The sequence below is a fragment of the Merops nubicus genome, unplaced genomic scaffold (assembly GCF_000691845.1).
Source record: "Merops nubicus isolate BGI_N331 unplaced genomic scaffold, ASM69184v1 scaffold18709, whole genome shotgun sequence".
Lineage (NCBI taxonomy): Eukaryota > Metazoa > Chordata > Aves > Coraciiformes > Meropidae > Merops > Merops nubicus.
Window position 1 is genome coordinate 1,259 of NW_008629170.1, and position 22,524 is coordinate 23,782.

Genomic DNA, 22,524 nt, shown 5'->3' on the forward strand with positions numbered 1-22,524 from the left:
ATTGGATATAATGGAAATACTTCTTAATTTTAAGCAGGCCTTGTATCTCCTTCTTGGAAGTTTCCTTCAGTTTGAACCATTTGTCATCTCTTATAATTGTTCATTCCAGTTTTTTAGTTCTAGGGAAGGTGTGAAGTCTTCTGACAAATGGCTTTCAGGGACAAAGGAGATAATTTTAAGTTGTTTCAAATAACCTTCAGAAGTTAATAAGTAGTCTAACAGTATTGTCATTGAGGTCTGGAAACAGCTGATGTTTAGGGAATTGGAATCTGACAAAGTGCTGGTGACTGTTGGGTCTCCTGTAGTAATCTGCTTTTCCTACTTATTTTCTTCCTGGCAATTCACGATTAAATGTGTAGGAGGGAGCTGAGAAATTCAGCACTTAGCATGAAGTTCAGGCCTTTATCGAAAACTAGGTAACTTTGCTGTCTGCGATCTTTCATAAAGTGTGGTGGAAATGAGATGAGAGTAAGATTGTGAAAAATGCCTGTTCCAGGGCATATTCCTCTCTCTGGTGTGCAATTAAGTTTGCACAATGTGCATAAGTCACAAACTTTTCATCGAGGCAGCTTGTATTTTCATGCTTAGGACTGCCAAGCATTTGGCGCTAACTAGGAAATAGGTGCTGGTATGACCTCTCACCTGTATTGTTTTCTTCCAGATGCATATTCAGTCTCTTCCAATGACAACGGGGGCAAGTCCGATTCAGTGGCCAACTTACAACCTCAGCCATCCCTCAACTCCATCCAGAGCTCTCCTGGCCCCAAGCGCTCAACCAACACCCTGAAGAAGTGGTTGACTAGTCCTGTGCGCCGGCTGAACAGTGGGAAGACCGAGAGCAACATCAAGAAACAAAAGAAAGTGCGAGATGGCAGGAAGAGCTTTGACCTCGGCTCACCGAAGACTGGAGATGAAACCACTCCTCAAGGAGACAGTGCAGATGAGGTGTGTGTTGGTGTTTGTGACAGGAAAGACCGTATCTCTGATAGTCTCCTTTGTGGTGTGTGATTCACGCTTGAGTAAACATGGTTCCCGTAGGGTCTGGAAGGAACAGGGAGTCATATTTAAAATTACAGAGATCAAACCTGTGTTGCAAACCATCATTGTCATCCGAAGAGCAATGGAATATAGAGGGAACAGCATTTCAAAGTCTGCATATATTATTAGCCTTTGACTAGATTTTTTTTTTAGTAGCCTATTAGAAAGCTGCCAAGGATAGAAATGAAGTTATTCTTGAGCAGCTGTTATCGCTTCTTGCTGAGGTTCATATCACCTTTCTCCTGCCAGGGCAGGGTAATTCCTTACTGAAAGAGAATGCACAGAGAAACAGCCACGTTTCTGTTAAATCTGCTGTTTATAGCCACAGTTTCACTGCAGGCATGGTCTTTGCCAGAATGGCTCTTTCCTGAGAAAGCAAACAAGACATTACAAGCCAAAAATGGAGAAGATACTAACTGAGGAATACAGTTTATTGAGCTTTTCTCATTTAAATTAAGAGGTAGTTTTCCATCACCACACAGATGGCTGTAACTGCCTTAGCTGCCTGGGTGACCTATAAACTGTATTTCTGTAGCTCTTCTAATGCACCAGGATTAACCAGCAAAACCGTATGTCTTTATTGCTTCTCTCTCATTGCCTGCAGTTCTCTCCACGCAATGCAATATTGTGCCAGTATTAACAGACTCAAAGCCTGGTGATAGGGCTCAGATAGCTAAAAAGATAAAAGAAACCTGTCCCTGCTTTTAATTATGTTTAACTTTTTTCAGAAGAGCAAGAAGGGTTGGGGCGAAGATGAACCAGATGAAGAGTCTCACACACCTCTTCCTCCTCCTATGAAGATTTTTGACAATGATCCAACCCAAGATGAGATGGTAAGGCCTCGCCTACTGTATCTATTTGCTGTTGAGGTGCGTTTCTCACATAGCCATTTCACAGTGGTGTTGTAGTAGTCTTCTAGTATCCAGGGCCTAGACTTGTGGGTATAAGAGATCCTATGTGCAAATCATAATTGAATACCTTTCACCAACTGGATTTACAAATGGTGCTGGATAAGCAATTTAGCCCTGGCATCCCATTTTGTGACAGGTCAATCGTGTGCTTGTGCTGTGTGTGGTCGGAAGTTCCACTCAAGCTAATAACACATGTTCTCCACATCTGCTTTAAGTGCCGTTGGTGTCTGGCAGTAGCAGCTGAAATGGCATTTGGTGGCAGCCTGGGCCCGAGGAGTAGGACAGATGCTGGAGTCTGCCTGAATCCAGGAATACCACCTCTACCATGGATTACATAGCTTGGGCTCCCCACTCAGGCTTTGTGTGAGATTGGGGTCCAGGAATGGTGTCAGTCTGTGCCCCATCATCCACCCTCCATTCTGAAGTGTTTTGATACTTGCACAGGGAAAAGCTTACCTAGTTTGGCATTCTTGGCATGTGTGGCTGATCCTCACTGAATGGTCAGTCCAGCACCTCCAGTGAGTTCAGAAGCCCACAAAGCATCTGAAGTCCTCTCTCAGGAAGGTAGAAAAGGTTTTGATCTGCCCATCTTTGTGCACCATGCTGGTAGTGGTAGTTCTTTGCTGTTAGCTAAGATCTCTTGAATGTTAAGTCAGAATTTGCTGGTAGATGGTGCATTAGCTTGCCGAGTCTTTCAGCTGCTCTCTTGGATCTGGGGTGGCGATGTGTGAATACAGCCATGACAGTGGCTTGCGTTCACAGTCAGTGCTGGTCCTGTCTGCACATGTCCTCCCCCACCTTTTCCTGGAGCTGTTGTCTCCCTTGTAGAAATCCATCCTCCTGTTTAGCTGTTTCCTGCTTTCCTGCTGACATCTGTTTTTAGCACTGCCACTTCTGTATCTCTAGCCTCTGATTGTAATTACTGCATGCAAAGAAACAAGGATAGAGGAGGTTAATAAATTGTCAGAAAAGAAAAAAAAAAACAAAACAAAAAAAAAACAAAAAAAAAAAAAACCAAAAAAAAAACAAAAAACAAAATAACCTGGGACTGTCTTGGGGAAGGTTCACACAGGAATTTGGAAATACAGAGATAGAAGGGTGCAAGTATTTCTGGGACTCAAGGAGCAGTGGTGGAGGAGAGGATTTGGGGGCTTGCTGCTAATCCGTCAGGAAATGTTATGACATTGTGGTGGCGGGGAGGCCAGAAGGAAGCAGCTGGAGTGGTGGACTCTTGCCCTGGAGTGCTGCGTGTGCTGCCGGCCGGGGACGAGGGGCAGAGGCAGGGCCAGGGCAGCTGAGCGGCCTGCTGGGCCCATGCCCAGCACAGCAGCAGCCGCCCCTGGCTTCTTCCCTGGGGCCTGTAGCTAACTATTTTGAGGTTAGTTTGCTCTTTGGGTTTTTGGGGGGTTGTTTTGTCTTGTTTTGTTTTATCTCTTAAACAAAACCAAGACTGCTTTAGTTGGGTCACTATTTTTGACTTTTAACATGCCATGTGATTTCAGTACTTCTTAAATACGTTTCTGACAGCGCCAACGTTGTGGAACTAAACTGTTTTCTGCTCCAGTTGTCTAAGCTTTATGAAGTGTTTTGGCATCCTGTTTCTTCACTCACTTCTAGAAGAGAAGAGGAAGATTCACCTGAAACTCTTTTTCTCTCTCTTTTTCTTCCCATACTCACTTTTTGTCACAGGGGAGAAAAACTTAAGCACACAAAATATGGCTCCTGAATTCCCTGGCACAGGAGCACCATGTTAGCAATGTTTGATTCATGCTGGAGCCAAAAGTTCTTTAATGGTGTTAATTTGGGCACAGATCCCTGCTCATGTCCTACTCTTGCTTACAGGCATAGGCTTAGATTGGACCAGCAGCAGTGGAAGGTGCAGATGTCTGCAGAGTACAGGAGGTGGCACCTTTCCCTGAGCCTGTCTGCAAGGCAACAATAATTGTGCCTCACTGCTCCTGGAGGCTCTTAAAAAAGACAAATTGAAAGATATCTTCATATTAGAAATTCATAATTTACTTCCTGGGAAATAGAAATACCATTTTTCCATTTGCCCCACACAAACCAGACTCTAGTCAATCACAGAAGAGTTTTATTTTACCCTGAAAGATTTGTAGGCAGCAAATGTTTCATGCTCCCTTCAAAGTCCTGCAGTTATTTACTTTTTGGAGATATTGAGCAATTTCAGTTAAAAGAACTGAGAACAACAGCTGTTTAGTGCCTCCAAAAATTGGACTGCTCATGCTAGAATGGTTATGTTTGACAGTTATCATCTATGTCTTTGTCCAGTATCTCTTTAAAGTCTCTATTTTCGGTCTTTTTTTTTTTCCCAAGGCACGTCTGTCCGCATTGCGGGTGAAACAGGCTGTCTGAGCTTTTATATTTGTATGAGATTCCTGCATTACCAGCCTTAATTCCTCAATTACCAGCCTGATTACCTGTAGTTTTTGTTGTTGTTGTAATTAGAACTGTTGATTAGATGTATCATTTGTGAAAGACAAGACGATGAGTGGCAGGCTGTTCACACTTCTGCTCTGTCACAAGGCTTCTGGTTGAGGTTAGTCTCCTTTGCCTTTTTTTCATTTTCCTGGAGCTGTGTCACTCAACATGAGCAACCTCCCCGAGGGGTCCCCACTGCATAAAGAGGTGGCCAGCTGCCCAATTCCTGCCATCACATTTCCAAATCTGACTCCCCAGCACTATTTAATTTCAGATGCATGTTTGTTGGCACCTGCACAGTGACTTCGCAGAAGTAGCTGCTCTCCAGAAGACCTTTTTTAAGCAGCTGGGAGATGAATAAGCTTTTTAATAATTTTAATGCAGAGTTTATAAGAATTTAGCCATGCTTTAATCCTTGTCAGCCTGCCAAAAGCAGTTTATCAAAGGGCTTATGGTTTTAGTCAGTCCTTGTATTTTGTTCAGAAGAAATGTACATACAGGTGAGCTTATAGATACCAATTCCCATGGCTGTCCAAATGAGTTTGGGTTTTCAAAGTGAGGTGTCTTATGACAAAGACCAAGGGGAGAAGAGGCACGTATAGAGCAAAAACCTTAAACTAAAACTGAATATTTCACCATGGGGGATGCTTGGGGAGCACATTGAAGGGGTCTTGGTGTTTCTGGAGGTTTGTAACAACCAGCAGCTGTTAGCTATGGCTACCTGAACGTGGACACATCCAAAGACATATACCTCATGTCAGGTAATTGTGTGACCACCAGACAGGCATAGAGAAGGAAGACTGAAAACTGTCTATCTAATGTCAATAAAGAAAAGTGGGCACCTCCAAAGAGCATTTGTGCCCTCCTGTGCCAGGTACCTAGGATAGGTGAGATATGTCAGGGTGTTTGCTTGCCACTGATTGCACAGAGACAAGAGAAAAGATCTACATCTTAGATGGCCGAAGTTACATAAGTGGGAGGTGTCGTCTGAGTTCGTTTGGAGTTGCAGTAGGTGTGTGTGGAAGGGAGGGGGAATGATTTGTTCTCCCCTCCTCCCTCCCCTATTGCCTGCAATTCCATGTGTACCTGGTACTTAACTGCACTTATTAAATATGTATGTATGGGGGATGGAGTAATTTCTTACATCTGCAGCAACAAGATCGATTTTCTGGAGCCTGTAAGACTGTAGATGTCCTTTGAAGGAGAAACCAACAGATACTAAGAGTATCGTAGCCTGGTTGCAAAAGAACTTTAGTTCTTTGATGATGTTCCCTGGTTCCCAGCCTTGGAACTGCTGCAGGGAGGTGTGCAACCGGAATTGGATGGCAATTCTTTCCGTGTCTGATATGGCAACACTCACTCACCTGACCATGCTTGTGGTCCTCTAACCCTCCTGCTCCTCTTCCATGTTTGTTCTGTCTCAGAAGCTGCTTCACTGACCGCTGTTTTCCTCCACCCTCCTCATCCTGCTAACTTGCTTTTCCTTTGCAACCTGGTGTCTTGCAGTCCTCTTCTTTGCTAGCTGCTCGACAGAGCTCCTCCGATGTGCCAACTGCTGCGGATCTTGTCAGTGCAATAGAAAAGTTGGTCAAAAGTAAGCTGGTAAGTTTAGTGTTGTGAAAACTGTGTACACCACAGGCCTAAGATGACTCTAGGGAAGGGCTTTTAAGTCTACCTCTTGTTTCTGGTTTCCTTGCTTTCCACCTTCATCTGCTGTGCTTTTATTAACTCTATATATTCTTCTTCTTAATAGAGTCTCTAATGTTTTTACTCCCTGTGTGAGATGAAGCCTGCATCTCATGTTGCCCTATAGGCTCTGTGCTGCATAATCAAAAGGCACTTCTGGAGCAGCCTCTGCAGAGGATGAGCTATAGTATTGTACCATTTCTGGGGACTTGTTGGCATTTTACACAGTGGGATGTTTTGTTTGTTTTGTTTTAATGCTTGTTCTGAGGCAAGGAGTTTTACTACCCAACATATGAATTTGTTTGCTATTCTGACTTAGAGTTCCCTCTAAGGAGTAGAACTGCTGGAAGTGTCACAGCTGTGCTTTAATTCTACAAAGACTCATGTGTTGCTTTTGATCTGCCTTGTCAACTCTTTCTGACAGGGAGTGGAATAAGCCATAAAAATGCTCTGGGTTTAATTTGTTAAAAAATTTCAGTCTTGTGCACTCTCCCTGTCTGGTCCAATGTCTGTTGGACAAGGAGTAAATCCTGTTTCATACCTTGGCTTCTCTTAAGTTTTCCCTGAAACAGTTAAAAATGTTAGTATCAAAGCTAAACCTCTCATTTAGTTAAATGCTTGCTATGAGCAAGTTTAAGTCAGGATTAAAGCGGGAGCATGATAAGCCTACAAAAGTTCCTTTCCTTAGATATACTGGAAGGATGAAGAAAGTAAAACAAACAAAAAAAACCCCTCAGTGATCATTAAATTACTGTAATTCTGTAAGCAGCTTTATCTAATGAATCATTTCAGAGAGTTTTGGTATTTTCTCAGTTTGAGATGTTGTTACATGAAGATGGTCAGCATTCATAGGGTGCCTGATAAGGAATGAGTGGTGAAGGAGCTCTTTGTGACATGGGAAACTGAGAAGGACATTCCCAGAAAATTTACTTAAAATAGTTCTATTCCACCAAGGGATTAACAAAAACTATTTCATTAATGCAGTTAGATGTATTTTCAGAGAATTTTTTCTCTCCCGCTCATGCAGCCTGTTAGGTCAATTGCAGTTACTTTCCAGGGATCTGGGGGAAATGTTAATTATTGTGGAATGTTACCATGTATCCATCTATTTCTGTTTCATTTTGTGGTTTACTTTACTAAGAAGAATCCCCATTCAGACTGTGGCAGAGAAACACTAACCATGTGTAGCCTAACACTGGTTCTGATTGAGACATCAGGATATTTTCAGGTTGTTTTGAAATAATTTGGAAGATTATTCTCATCCTGGGGCTACTGGAACATCTTTTTCCACCTTCTAGCAAAATTACATCTTTTCTAGTTTAATGTTTTAATTTTTTTTGGGGGGGGGGCGGGTGTCTTATATCAACTTGAAACTAGTTTGGTTGTGTTTCACTAAGTCCTGCAGGGAAGGACTGAATATTCTGCTTGGTTTTAGACTGCAGGGTTGACTGCAGAACTAACTTGAGACTGAAGATAACACTGATGCTCGAGTTCAAGGATATTGTTTATTCTACTGTTTTCTGGTGGTTTTTTTTTAGACCCTTGAAGGAGGATCTTACCGAGGAAGCTTAAAAGATGCCACTGGCTGCTTAAATGAAGGAATGACACCTTCAACTCCCCCCCGAAACCTTGAAGAGGAACAAAAAGCCAAAGCAATGAGAGGCAGGATGTAAGTTGTCTTGCTGGTTCTTCTCTCTGAAATACACACCCGTGGAGGACACAGGGCTGCACTGAAAGAATATTTTGTAGTCAGTGACTGAGCATGGAACTAAGAGTAAAACTGTTCTGCTTGCTTCTGGTCTTTCTTAATCTGTAAAAATCCTTTATAAAAGCACTTGGACACCCAGGAAGTTCATCATCACCCTTTAAAATATACAGCTTATACCCCAGATAGCAAATACTCTGTTGCTGCAGAAGCGTCTGAACAGAAGTACTACCGAGATGTTTGCTTTGGTAACTACTGCATTGCCAGAGGTGAAATTAGCTCTCAAAGGGGGATGTGTGGTTGACCTTGTTAGCTACCTTCAAGGAAAAGGGCAGAGAATCCCACTAGGATTTTTTGTGTGAGAGAATCTTTTCCTGCCTTACTTATTAGCAGAGGAAGGGGCAGAATTCAGATGTGTTTGTGGTGGAAACATGACGCTGAAAATAATGTTTCATTTGGTAAACCCTCATGTTTATGATAAAAGGAAAGTTAAAAAATGGCAACAGCTCGTGAAAGTTGTTTTTTTAAAATTATCTGTACACTCCCTTAAATGTAACAAAAAAATAGCACTGTACCTTCAAAGCTTATTGTGATTAAAGCATTTCTTAAATGCATAGCTCAGCTGAAGGATACAGACAACTGGGAAAACAGAGTCAAGAATTACATGAAAGAGAGCTGAGGTAGCTGTTTTCATTATTCTGCCTCTTACAATAATAACAGTAACTACAGTGATCTGGTCAGGTGGTAGGTTGAAGGGGAGAGTAACAGTCCATACAGGGTCTCATTGGAGTGTGGTAAGGTGAGAGATGGAAGAAGAGCAGTCCATTTGGGAAGAATGCCAAGCAGGGAAGGAAACCAAGTCAGAGGAGAACAAGGAGGTAGTTAAGAGCAGAAGAGCCAGTAAGAGCAAAGTGTCTCAGGTCTGTGAAAGCCATCATTTGCTCCTGCAGTTGTCATAGGAAGTCAGAGAAGCAATACAGGGAAGGTCTGCCTCAAGTCCCAGCAGCAGGCAGGGACATAACACTCCTGGATGCGTTTCTGAATGGGAGTTTTCTAGTAGACAGCTGCCAGCCTTCCTGGAGGGAATGCCTCTGCCCATGCCTGTTTCCTAAAAGCTCCTCAATATTGCAGGTTCTTAGGTTTCTCTGGTAGCAATTCTTTAATTAGATGGCTGGAAACTACCTGCAGGTTGCAGTTTCAGAGCAGAGACCTTTGTCACCGTAAGTATAGGTAGACTAATGCTTTCTAGCCTGTGATGCTTCTGGCAGGGGGACTGGCAGCATGTTACCCACAACTACTGTCTTACTCCATCCACATTTCCTAAACGCCAGGATGTTTAGGAACACCTGCTAGTGGCTTTCAGCACAAGACATCTGTCTCCTCTGCAGCTCCTCTGTGTCTCTGTTGTGTACCTCTGCAGCTTGCCAGGTTTAGTTCTGTAGCCATACGAGGAGGCTGAACTCCTAACTTGAGCTGTGACCCCCACTCCTCACAGACCTGCAGCTGAATCCTCGCATGGGCGTGGGCAGTAATTTCCTGTGTCTCTGGCACCACGTGCCTGCCAGCAGGTCGCCCTGCTGTGAGGAAACCCCTATTCCATCAGGCTTAACTGCTGCATTTCTATGAGCAATAAGGCAGTAGTCTCATTGAGTAGCATTGTTCCATATGGATTTAATGCAGAGTTACAAAGATATCCAGATATTCAGACTTACTCAGAAGTGAGGATGCTCTATCCTTGGTCCAGTTCATGCTATTTTAAATACAGCTGTGAAGTCAATACCTGCTGGTAACCAGGAGCACACTTTCAAAGCAACTGCCTGTCCTTGCGCCATGTTATCCAATGAGGAGATGTGTGAACTTGAATTTTTGGCAGCACGCATCTTAGAAACCTTAAATTTGGGAGTACTCCTAAGGTCCTGTGTCAGGTAGGCTCCAGAGTACTAATGGAGATGGTCAAGGTTAACTTTTCTGTGTGCTAGGAATAGGGGAGCTGGGGGAAGACTGATGCTGAGTTTAAGGTAAGGCATGGAGGTGCAGACCCTGGTTCCTAATAGAGGTGTAAACTTGCAGGCTTAGTCTGTTTACCAGATAGCCTGGTCACTGCACTGATTTTTACTTCACACCCATCTGCCTTTGTGTCCTGCAGCGTTATGTACAAGTTCCTGCTGCTTCATTTTTAGAGCAGGGCTTGGCCAGGTGGATCCTTGCAGGAACTCAAACCAAAGGTGAGGCAGTGGGCAGGTGGGAGAGGTTCTCCCCGTTCCCTCAGCAGCTCTGTGTTCGTGGGGAGCAGTGCAGCTGGAGGTGGCATGAGCTGTAACGTAGCCTCCCAGCATGGCTGCCTGGGCAGAGGAGACATGGCAAGCCTTTCACAAGGGCACAGTAGGTCAGCCAGCGAGAGGGACTGTACAGCAGACACTTGTTCAGGCCACACGCTGCTGCCTTGTAAAAGAGCAGCGTTTTTCCCCGTGCATGTTTAGTACCCGGGCACGCCACTTGGCAGGGCACTTCGGAGAGCACAAGCAATCTGGCATGGCTGCTGCCAGCCCTGTCATCTGCCAAGGGGGCTGGGTTTCACTCTCAAATGAACAAGAAGCTATTTGACCTTTTACTGCCATGTGTGTTATCTCCTCTGCTCTGTCTGAGCAAGGGACACATTGGGAACACAGTGGGAGCAGGACGTTTTCTCAGTCACCTCTCCAAACCAAGCCTCTCCTTGCAACACCCATCTACTTTTTTTTCCTCTCAAAATATTTTTCAGCCAGACTTTTATCTTAGCACTGTTTGTCCTCAGCCCTGTCATTTTGAGTGGGTCAGTCTGCTGATTGATGTGAACAGAGTGGTATTAGACATGAAAGCACTCCTCTGTCTTGTTAGCCTTGTTACTGCCTTTGCGAACTTGAGCACAGATGGAGTTTATTTGTCATGTGCCCAGTCTGTGTACTGGTTAACTGAGAGGCAAACTGTCTGCAGCAAGCTGTAACTTTTTGAAATTGTCCTCAAAAGAACATTATGTGATTAGTCAATTTGACTTGCAGAGGGAGGAGCCTTTATTAGCTTGCTGTTTGCATGTATCAGACCTTCATTAGATGACTCTCCTACTTGGGATTATTAGCTCTGAAATCAGGGTAAAGTATTTTGACACCCACACATTGATTAACTAGTCTGAAAAATTAAGCTCTTTGTTATGACAGGAGAGGGGATTTGTTTTCTAAGTGTTTGAAACTTCCAAATTAAAACTTAATTGCTGAATCTTTGGCAAAGCTAGAGGGACTGGGCAAGAAATCCTCTCCTGCTTCCTTCAAAATGGGTCATGACATGTCTCCATTGCTATCAGAGAGGCTGCTTGGGTGATAGAGGAGGGGAAGAGCAGGGAGGGGTAGTTCAAAGTACAGGCAGCTGGTCATGCTGCTGGTCTTTCACCATTCTGGGACATGAAGAGAAGAGTGTGTAAGAGAATTGAAACTACCTTGACCTGAAATGTGACATTTTTGTCATTTACATTCCACTGAGCTATAAGTGAGCTGAGAGGGAGTCATGTTATGTGACCTGGGTGATGGTGGGGTTTTATGGAGAGGTAATATGTGGTAAGAGGAGCAAACAGTAACGTCAAAGAATATGATCAAATACGTGTGTGTTCTGTTTTTATTTAGGTTTGTCTTAAATGAGCTGGTACAGACTGAAAAAGATTACGTCAAAGACTTGGGAACTGTTGTGGAGGTGAGCTGAAGCAAACCCTGCTATGCAAAATGTTTCCCTACTAAAAAACTGCTGACAAGTGACAACGACAAAAAATACAGCATGAGAAACAAACTGCTTTATTTTGCACTCTGCTTCCATGGTCCCCTTCTCATGTTGACAGAAACAAGAAGAAATGCCTTTGGAAACTATTTTTGTTTCCATCTAGCGAATGTTGTATTTTAGGTTTCAGCTCTAGTGTGCAAAGGTTTTTCTTGGCTCGCCTGCTTGTGACAAACTCTTTCTGCTGTAATGCAGCCTTGAGTGCAGTGGTGGAGAATAACTTACGCTCCTGCCACTTATTTTGTGTTTTCCTTGCTGTCATATTGAGTAATGGTAACACATACTCTGAGTCTGCACCTGGACTGAAGTCCTGTGCCTGAGTACCTTTTAAGAAGCTGGCTTTGGATCTCTGCTGAGGCGTGTGTGGCCTGTGGGTTATTGTTTTGCAAAAAACCTCGAGATAAAATAGTCTGTATTTTTTTTTTCCTGTTAAAAACCAGTCATAGTTTTTTAAGCTTCAGCTTGTATAGACCTGGCTGATCCCCAGGGATCACCTGTCAGAGCCAACTCACATGCAGTTTTTTTCCTAGCAAGGATTCAGAACTGGTGGCATGTGATTAAAGCGAGTTTTCAGCCGTGTTTTTGGCATTCACTAGTCCAAGGAGAATTATCAGTCCAACGAACAGGGATTTTCAACAGCTTCCAAACTTGAAGACTTTTGTGCTGTCTTCTGTTCACATCATGCACCACTGACAAACCTGACAGGGCTGCAGTGCTCCAAAGGCTTATAAGGAAACTCTCATGAGGTGTGAGAAATCCTGTTCATGTGACTCCTTAAACTTACTCTTTGGCTTTGTGCTCCCACAAAATGCTCACGGTGATGAACCGAAGTGCTCTGTACAGAGCCTGGCTTCTTCCTTTTACCAGAGAAGCCAAGAGCTTGATAAAGTACTTTTGTGTAACTTTTATCTTCTAATTGCACTAGTCACTTCAGTGACATCTAATAATGGTTTTGTGTAAGGATGGTAGATATTCAGAATAAATCCTTTAAAGTTTTCTTTTAAGCAAACTGTGTAATTTAAAGTATCTAGATGGGTTTCTGGTTTTAAATTTTACAAGAGGTATTTTAAGTGTTTTCAATATAAAAAAAACCCTGACATTGAACTTTTGCTTCTTTGAAAAGAGTGTAATTAGGCTCCTCCTTCAAATGAACCCTTTGCTAATCACTGATCATTAATCCTAAAGGGCTTCATGAAGAGAATCGAAGAAAAAGGAGTTTCTGAAGATATGAAAGGGAAAGACAAGATTGTATTTGGCAATATTCACCAGATCTACGACTGGCACAAAGAGTAATTTTTTTGTTTAGTTTCTTTTTAAGCACCTTTCTAACCACTCGTCCATAAAGGATTGGGATATATGGTGTCTGTTTGTCTAAGCTGCTTTTAATTGAACATCAGCAGGTCATTCAGGGCTGACCTTCCAAAGGACCTTGCCTCACTTTAAATGGTCTCTCTTGGTTTGTAAGTGCTGCTTAATAACTTCACTAATCATGGCTACCTTAAATCCTGAGAACACGTTCTAATTCATGTGCTTGTAGCCACAGTGTCACAATATGCTAGATCCTTATACAGGGCTTTGTCTGCCCAGCCCAAACCAGCACAACTGCATGATGCAAAGCATCGGTCTTACGGAAAATCATTTTTCCCAGGGAAAAAAAACATTGATGGGCTGTAGCTTTGCACTGCCTGGCTTGATGGGAGGAGGTTTGTCATGCTCTCTCTGATCACAGATACAGCTTTATGCTGGCTCAAACACCATGCCAGGAGTGCTGGTCAGTGTGACAGAAATGCTGCACACAAGAGAGTCTGCTCTGTTTATGTGTGGTGCTACCAGCAGCTCTGCTGCTCCTTGCTGGGGAGCCACAACAAGAGGCTCAGCAGGAGATATCACTGTGGCCCACCCACAGCTCCTGAGCTACTGCTCATAAGCAGTCCCAACATGGCTCCCAGAGAGTTACTGCTGGTGAGCTATTTGCTGGATCCTGAAAAAAACTACTGAGGCTGCCATCATTGTGTTTTCTGAGTCACAGCTGTAGACTCAATTCATCCCACTGATAAGCAGTAGCAACACTGGAAAGTTATGGCTTCTTTCCTATGTCTTGTGGTTCTCAGAACATGAACATCTTCATGTGCAGCTGATCAGATCACAAAGGCTGACCATGCCAGTACTATTGGACTAGTAGGGTGATAAAGTAGAAATGCCTTCAAGGTCCTTCTCATGTGAAAGCTCTGACACGCTTTGGCCTGGTTGATGCTTTTGACTCTGAGTGAGGAACTCTGTTCCTTGAAAATCTTACTCATACAAGTAGCTTTGAAAAGCTGCTGGAAACACAAGGCTTCTTTCAAACCCTGTCCCATTTCTGCCATAATGTTCTGAACAGCAATGTCCTGCTTGTGGACAACATGGACATCTTCAACTCTGCCACTTAGAAATAGTCCACAGCTCCAGCTAACTAGAATTTGAGAATGCGGGCACAGACTTGAGCAATGAACACCAGGCTGAATCTTCCATTAGCTCTGGATATTTCCCTTACCTAGGAGACACAGTATCCTTCCCATCATGTGTCCCACAAGTCCTCATCTCATGGTCTGGGCCTGTTCTTATGTTCTGACAGATGCCCTTGTGAGCACAAAACAAAAAATGTCAGAAAAAGCTTCATGATATATTAAGTTGATACCAGCAGTGGAGTGTTTTTACCAGTGCCATTCATTGTTTAAATGTGATGATGGGAATTTTCTGTAACACATAGGGAGGGCTTCCCTATTTTTAGTTTTGCATATCTAGGTCAACAAGTCTATTTAAATGCAGATGAATTCAACATTTATAGAAGACTGAATTCCAGAAGCAGCTGTATCTGATGGTAGCAATAGTGAGGTTTAGTTGGGACAGCTGTCCAGTGTGCATCTTTTTTTTGAGGTTCTGTGGAGGCATTTGAGACAGAAATCCTGCAGCAAAAAGTGGAAGATCATGGAGAGGGGCATTGTTAAGGTTTGTCAGAAAATCCTACCAGTATTTCTAAGCTTTAGTTTAGCTGGTTTTATGTCACTTTGAGGCATCCCTGTATATTCTTTGTATAAGCATTCAAGCTAGAATATATGACCTCCCTAAAGCTGCAGGTCAAGATAGAGATGGTGTTTATGAATTACAATATATTTCTAACAGTAATATACTGTTCAGTAATATACTGAAAAAAAGTGAAAAAGAGAACATACCAAAACTCCGCCAGCAAAAACATCTTGATTTATTTATCCATGTGGAAACTTCTGCATCTCTTTCACATTGACCAGTACTCCAAATCTGCACATGCAACTGAGAACTCCTGGTAAAGCTCCAGTTGAGTTTTCACAAGCATTTTAGTATATGGAAAAGTTTTACTTCAGGAGTTCTCAGTGAAGTAAAGCAACTCTTGCAATTAAGTGACTGGCACCTTTTAAAATTCAAAACCACTGTAATAGTAAAGAAAAGCAGATAGTTTGCAAGACAAGACATCCATATTTCACAGCTCTCATCTAACGTTTTAGAAATACCACCATTAAGGGCTGAAGCCAAGTTTAACTTTTCATTTATTATTGAATATTGGAGCCAAAATTGCACTGAAGTGTCTGAAGGACAGCTAGTTTGCTGCTAGGATGGCCTGAAGAAGTTTTCAGAAATGTTGCTGTCCTTTCTTTCAGCTTTTTCCTGGCTGAACTGGAAAAATGTCTGCAAGAACCTGACCGTTTAGCACAGCTTTTCATCAAGCATGTAAGTTTTATTTGCTTACCTGTCCCCAGTATAATTGTCATTTAGGGTGTGATGACTCTTTCCAAAACATCTGTTTGTGTCAGCTTGATACTTTTACATGTCTAAATTTGATTTAAAAATAAAGTATCCATATAGTTCTGCATCTTTGTTTGGAAGTTGGATTGAATGGAGGCATTAATCATTGCCTTCTTGCAGACTTCCTGTTCTGGGGGCAAAATTGATGTGGCCAAGGACATCTGCCAAAATATAATAATGGCAGGTACCTGCCAACTGCCACAACTGATGTGTTCATATATTAGTTAGAGCACAACTCTGTAACAAAACTCAGACCTACCAGTGTGGGAATGACACCTCTGACTCTCTACCCCCATGGAAACCTTCCCTTGCCCAAGGTGCAGCAATGGAGAACAGAACCAGTTACCAATTTGCTTCCCTACTTCAGCAAACTAAATCTACAGTTAAGTCAAAATAAGGAAAACCAAGCAGAACATCCTAGCAGCTTTCTGCTAGCTTTTAATAGCAAAACAGAACAGTAGCAAACACCTGACCAGGCTGCTGTGCCTCTTGCTTTCACAGGAGCGGCGGCTGCACATGTACGTGGTGTATTGCCAGAACAAGCCACGATCAGAATACATAGTAGCCGAGTATGAGGCATACTTTGAGGTAGGCATGCTTCATTGTGCACTACTGCTGCTTACAGCTGGGAATCCTGGTCAGCTAGCCTATCCTGTAGCCTGTGGGGTTTGTCTAATATGAACTCTAGAAGGTTTTGGTACTGCACATGCTGCTAATGTCTCTGCTACAGGGAAAAAATGTCATAATTTAATTTATTTCAACTTCTCATGTTCTTAATTTCTAATACATGTTTATTCCAGTACTAACTGTCTGCAGCCCTCAAAGTACTACAACTGCATTGATTTCTGTCCAAAATAAAACAAGACATTTTAATCTGTAGTCTACAACCAAGGGAGGAGGCAAAAGTTGTTGGAGCTGGGTGGTGCCTCTCATAAATTCCCAATAGCTGTGTCTCTTTCAAGAAACCTTTGGGACTAGACACATTTAGATATTAATGTGAAAGAAGCTTGTTTAACAAGAGAAAGATGTTTTGTTTCACCCAAGGGCACGAGGCATGCTCTGCAGGACTTGTTTGTGAGCTAATCCCCACTGCAGTGGAAAGAGCAGTCTCCAGACCCTGCGGTCCTGCTCGGTCACTCAGGGGGGAGGGGATCCTGTGCTCTCCAACGCCTTCCAGCTCAGTCATGACTTTTACCCAGTCCTTGCCTAAATAGGATATGCCAGATTTTTAAATCCTTTCAAATTCCCTCTTGCAAACAAAAGATTAAGAACAGACCAACTTGCTGTGGAAATAAGTCTCTGTTGAGACATTTTGTCATGCTCTCTGCCTTACCCTGTGATTGCTTGCAATTGTTTTTAATCCTCCTTTTTTAGGAGGTCCAACAGGAAGTAAGCCAGCGACTAACCATCAGTGACTTTCTGATCAAACCCATTCAAAGAATAACTAAATATCAGCTTCTTCTCAAGGTGAGTGGAAAGATACAGTTTGGACTAAACTATAGTCTGCATCTTGCTTTAGATGCTGTTATTTTAAATCAGCCCTAGTTTTAACTGAGGAATAACCTCACTAAATTAAGAGGAAATAGGAGTCTGTTTAAACATGAGCATACATGTTTACAGTGACAAGAGTCCCGTGGAAAATATCCAGAGAACTGGAGAGTCACATCTGTGGGAGTAATTTGCAATTTAGGATGATAAAAAGATTTATTTTTTTTTCAGAGAAGAGTAAACTTCAAATGGGAGTTTTCTTCCTCTGAAGTTTCAGAGAAAACTATCATTCAATTTTTTAAAATTTCAATAAAGGTGCTCAAGTGTGTTCCTGAAGCCTGTCTTTGGTGCTGAATGACATGCTTCTGATAAATGCTGTAGCCTCCATTTCTGAATATCTTTCTTCCAATTCACATAAGAAACTTATATCCAGGATATTCTGTTGTCTTAAAATTTGGGGAACTCACTGCAATCCTTTTCCCAAGGAGTCTGACCACTCTGGCTTCTGCTAACTTTATCCACAATGCCAATTACTTAGCATTTTTGAAAATTCATCCCTAGGGGTCTCAAAGTAATAGCTAAAATTAGGCGTGTCTGAATCGTACCCTGTAATCCCCAGTAGTACTGGAGCTCTGGGCCAACTCTACTCGTCTTTGCACTAGTCCCACACAGGCTGCCATCAGCCCACAGCCTGATAATTGCACACTTACAAAGGGGTGGTGGCATGTTCTCTGAAATGCCAAAAGGAGAAGAAAAATCTTCAAGCGTGTGTGGTCTTGTGGCTCAAGACAGGGACCAAGTGAGCATTTCCAAGGGCTAATCCCAACTTTGTATTTTTTCTGTGATGTTTTCAGGAACCATCCACACCCCTTTTCCATATCTATAAAGTGCTTATAAAATTCAGCAACCTTTGAAGATTAATTTATTACTATTAGCTAGTTCCTTCTCAGAAAATCACATGCAGAATATGCTTTTTCTTTTTCAAACTGCCATCTTTTGTTTTCTCTTTCTGAAGTGCCTTAATGCAAAACTTTCTGTTTTCCCCAGGACTTCCTGAGGTACAGTGAAAAAGCTGGTCTAGAGTGCTCCGATATAGAGGTACGTTTTCATGTCCTGGACAATAGAACTAATATGTTATATATATATGGAGGAATGAAAGCCCCAGTATTCCTTTGGCAATAGCTGAAGATCCCACTGGTATTCTAAACATGGTCATTCTCTTAGCTTAAGTCAGACATAAAAGATGAAGGCAAAGTCCTGAATTGTACGTGCACCGTCCTCTTTTAGAGACCACCGTGCATCTTTAGTGCATGAGGGCCTCACCGTGAGTAACTGCTAGCAGTGATCATGGTATTGAAATCTATTGTTTGGCACTTTGCTTTTATGAACCCTCTGATTCCTTTGTGATAATAGAACATCCTTTTTCCTTTACAGAAAGCAGTTGAATTAATGTGCCTTGTACCGAAACGTTGCAATGACATGATGAACCTGGGCCGCCTCCAAGGCTTTGAGGTATATATTTGCATCCTGCTTATAATAACAGCTAGGACAGGAAATAATTTTATCTTTCTGTGATTGTCTTTACAATCTGCCCTACTTCAGGCTGCTTATCTAGTGCTTATTCTCATGCAGTGCTGAGCTGTAAGCTTTGGTGAGGTTTCAAAGGTGGGGGTGATGTACCTCTCACTCTAAACTTGTGACAGTCTATCTACTGTGTTTTCAAAATGAGAGATCTGTAAAAGCTTCTGCAAGTTTGAATTACATTGTTTCTATCTATTACCAGAGCAAAATAAGTGGTGAACCAGTCTACTCTGCCTGTTAGTAAGCATTGGCCTGTTAACAGCTCCCTCTGAGTTTGACAGCATCCAGGAGGAGACTTTTGATTTATAACCCCACAGGTTACAGCTTGTGGTTTGTAACTAAGCCAATTTTGGCATAGTATATTTTGGCAGTCCTGGTGAAATGTCTTATCTCCAAACTGAAGTCAAGTTTGTCTTACTGTCTTATGCACTGTAGCATTCCTACAAACAGGTAAATCCTGTTTCTTTGCACCTTCAGAGGTGTTGTGTCACTGCCTACTGGCTTAAGGGCTGATAGAGAGCCCATAACTAGAGGGAATCTAAGGCACTACAGTAACAAATGACATAATGAGAACAGTGTTTGAAATGAAGTGCAAAATAGCTTACTTGAGGCTTCTTTCTTTTGGTTTTATATACACAATCAGTGGCAATGAGAAAAAAGAAAACCTGTTATTTTCCTTAAACTGACCTTTTGGTTTATAGGATAGCTACTTTGATAACTTAGAGATCATAAGTCTGATGTGAATTCAGTACTGCTTGGAAGACTTGGCCTGCACAGAACATAGCAGACCATCTCCTGAGATCATGGTGGGTCAGGGTTTGTAATGTTGGTGCTTTGTCTGCTTCTCAGGGCAAGCTGACAGCTCAAGGCAAGCTGCTGCAGCAGGACACTTTCTATGTGACTGAGCAGGATTCTGGAGTTCAGTCTAGACCAAAGGAGCGCAGAGTGTTTCTCTTTGAGCAAATAGTTATCTTCAGTGAACTCCTTAGAAAAGGATCTTTAACACCAGGCTACATGTTCAAGAAAAGCATAAAGGTAAGAAATAGAGCAGGAGAAGCATATTCTGTTTGATGGTCACGTCAGGAAATCTTACCAATTTTCTATGCTGTGAGACTGGTCCATCCTGTCATACATGGACAACAATTTGCAGAGAACATTTGCATTTACCTTTCAGTGGATCAGAAGCTGTTTAAGACTCTCTCTAAATAAACCACTGGTTGATTTACTGGGTAGTTTTTACAAGGTACACAGCCAGGGTGGGTCTTCTTTCATTCATAGCTCCGAGTTAGCAAATATTACTACAAATCCTGCAGTAGTCAAAGGAAGTATACAATAGCTGCTTTTAAGCATGATCATGAAAGGTGTGGGAAGGTGTAGTATCCAAAACAGTCATCCTCAACCAAACCATAACTCAAGATTAAGCCTTCATGTGACATTACTGGAAATGTTCTCCTTCATGAGGGGAGGGCTCATAGTAGAAATGTGAGTGGTGCACGAAATAACTATTTCAAAAAAAGCCACAGTTCTAAAAGTGCAGCTACAGGGAATTATAAAGCCCACTAAACTAGAAAGAAAGTTTTAAGAAATCTTACTTTGGAATAATCTTTCCAGATTATGGGGCTGGAGCTAAAAGTAAAAACTGAAAGTAAACAGGGAAAATACTCATTTGTTTGTTTAAGGGGCTTTGTCCTTGTTTAACCTCTGCAATGGTAAGTACAGGTGAATGAATGCTACACCTCTCCTGGCAGAACAGCCTTTGCTGTGCCTGCAGAAAGAGCAGTCACTCGTTCATTGAATGTCCTGAGCGTTCAAAGCTGAGAAACCAGTCTGGGATTTATTTCCTTTTTAAAGATAAAGGTTCAAAAGAGATGTGGGAGAATGCATTGTGTTTGCCCTAAATTTTAAATTGTATATTAATATGAAATATAGGAGAACAATATCACATGAAATAATGTGTAGTAACCATGTATAACTAAACAAATCTACGATAAGCAGCATATTTAACTGAAATGAGGGCATCTTCTTGGCTCACAAACTGCAGCATTTACTGAAAAGCCTATATTCATATGCAAGCCAGTCTATTTTACAGTTTGCAACCAAATAATAAACTATTAAGGAGAAAACTAAAGTGTACAAATGAACAATCATTTTGATTTAGATGATAAGCTTTGATTTTATCTTACTGATGATTTAAATCATTATTAAAATTGGAGATGGAAATAACATGAATAATTTTTACTTCAGTTTATTGTGTGTATAACAATGAGGCTTTTATCTGCAGGAAACAATTCCTGAATTGTATATTGTAGATAAAGAGAGAAAAATAAATCTCTCCTAATGTCAATAAAATTAGCTCGCCTCAAGGGCATGAGTTGCTTTCTAAGTTAAACAGCCTACGAAAGTAATGCTTTTCCCACTGCCTGTGTTTAAAATTTTTGTGTGATAATTTTCCCGTCCTTTTCTTCCATTTGGCAAACAGCTTGTTCTCCTGTTGAGTGCCTGCAGCAAGTGTGGGATCTCCTGTGGCCCCACGTGCATCTCCCCCACCGCAGTGTGCAGTCTGTGTGCCGGCAGCTCTCACACCCTGCCTTCCAGCCTCTGCCTGAAGTTTGCTCCTGCTTTCCCACAGGGATGAGCTGTGGCCCACAGTGGAGCAGGACTATTCCCTATCACAGGACCATTCCTCACCTCTCCGTGCCACGGGCATCCTCGCCTTGTGGTGGAGCCTCAGCCTGAGCTGGGTGATTCCTTGGCAAGAGGCACTTTGTCCAAAGCTGTCACATAAACAACCCGTCTCATCATATCTCTTTCATAACCCCACCCTAAAAGTGGTCATCCAAAAATTGCATCTGGTCTGAGTTTGTGAGCCAGAGTTTGAGGAGGCTTTACACTGTCAGATAGGACTGAGTTTCTTTGTTCTTGGTTTGAGTGCTGACAAGATCCTGCGGGGCAGGTTGAATGTATCTTCACAGCAGTTATCAGGACTGACAAGTCATCTTTAGCTATCTTTGATACCATCTGCAGTCATGGTTGTCCAGTTCCCTGGGAGACACTCCCTGAGAGATGTAGCTTGTTTCCGTGCTGGTCCCATCCTCCTACACAGCAGAAGGACCTAGCCAGCACTGGAGGTGTCATTCCTTTCATCTGTCACAGCCACTGCTGAAGACTGAGGTCTCTCCGTTAAAGATGGTCATATGACTTCAAATGCAGCTGTTCTGGTCTGTTGGGGAGATGAGGCTCCCAAATATTGTTCTCCAAAGTCTGTCACACTCGAACTGTGACAGAAGCTTCAGCATGATGCCCTACTTTAGTGAAGATCCCTTCTTCATGCAGTGAGGTAGTTAGCATGCAGAAATTGCACATCCCTTCTTGGATATGTCTCAGTTGGATACATTTCAGACTCTCAAAATACCTAAGCGGGCAAATGCATGTCCCTGAGGCACAAATAGGTTAGGGACTCTGACCTACAAGTCTTTTTCCTGGAGTCATAACAGGATTCATTTGCTTGCTTTGGCTATCAACCAGAGGAGCAGGAACTCAGAACAAGAGCAGGAACACTGTCCGGGCTCTCTGTCTGTCCCTTTTCTAGTCCCCGTGTCAGAGATGTTCCTGCATATCCCTCTAACTTCACAGGAACCACCAGAAGAGAAGGAAGAGGCTCCTTCCATCTTGCAGTTGGAATGCTGGACAGTATTCAGATGTGGAGTGGACCTTGATATTCAGAGCAGTTTTAGACAGACTTCTAGAGGAACATTATTACCTTAGTCTTTGGAACTGTCTACTTTTGACATGAAGACTCCCTCTCTTTTTTTGAAAGGTTATGCAGGACAGCAGGCAAGATGGTCATCCATGAGATTTCCAGAAAGAGTATCTGTGACTACAGTCAAGTGAAAGGACTGCACATAGATGACTGTAATCTGCTAGAAATAAGATGATCTGTTGGAACATCAGGGGAGAATTGCCTTTTTTTTTTTTTTTTTTTATATCCCTGTGCATATTCCATTCCATTTTTAAAATACACTAATGACTAAGAATTTCCTTCCCATGAGGGATAAG

At 42.4% G+C, this 22,524-nt stretch overlaps 1 protein-coding gene across 1 annotated transcript in view; it reads left to right on the forward strand.

Moving 5' to 3' along the window:
* Window positions 1-661: 661 nt before the first annotated feature.
* The window catches only part of LOC103779286 (kalirin-like), a gene marked incomplete at both ends in the record, with an annotated part of 31,024 nt that continues 9,161 nt past the window's right edge, over window positions 662-22,524 (forward strand). The window contains 12 exons of the mRNA XM_008946913.1: window positions 662-945; window positions 1,767-1,871; window positions 5,895-5,990; window positions 7,613-7,743; window positions 11,433-11,499; window positions 12,766-12,869; window positions 15,255-15,324; window positions 15,901-15,987; window positions 16,774-16,866; window positions 17,935-17,985; window positions 18,322-18,399; window positions 19,318-19,503. Of these exons, the coding sequence (XP_008945161.1) occupies window positions 662-945; window positions 1,767-1,871; window positions 5,895-5,990; window positions 7,613-7,743; window positions 11,433-11,499; window positions 12,766-12,869; window positions 15,255-15,324; window positions 15,901-15,987; window positions 16,774-16,866; window positions 17,935-17,985; window positions 18,322-18,399; window positions 19,318-19,503 (1,352 nt within the window). The remainder of the gene's footprint in view (window positions 946-1,766; window positions 1,872-5,894; window positions 5,991-7,612; window positions 7,744-11,432; window positions 11,500-12,765; window positions 12,870-15,254; window positions 15,325-15,900; window positions 15,988-16,773; window positions 16,867-17,934; window positions 17,986-18,321; window positions 18,400-19,317; window positions 19,504-22,524) is intronic.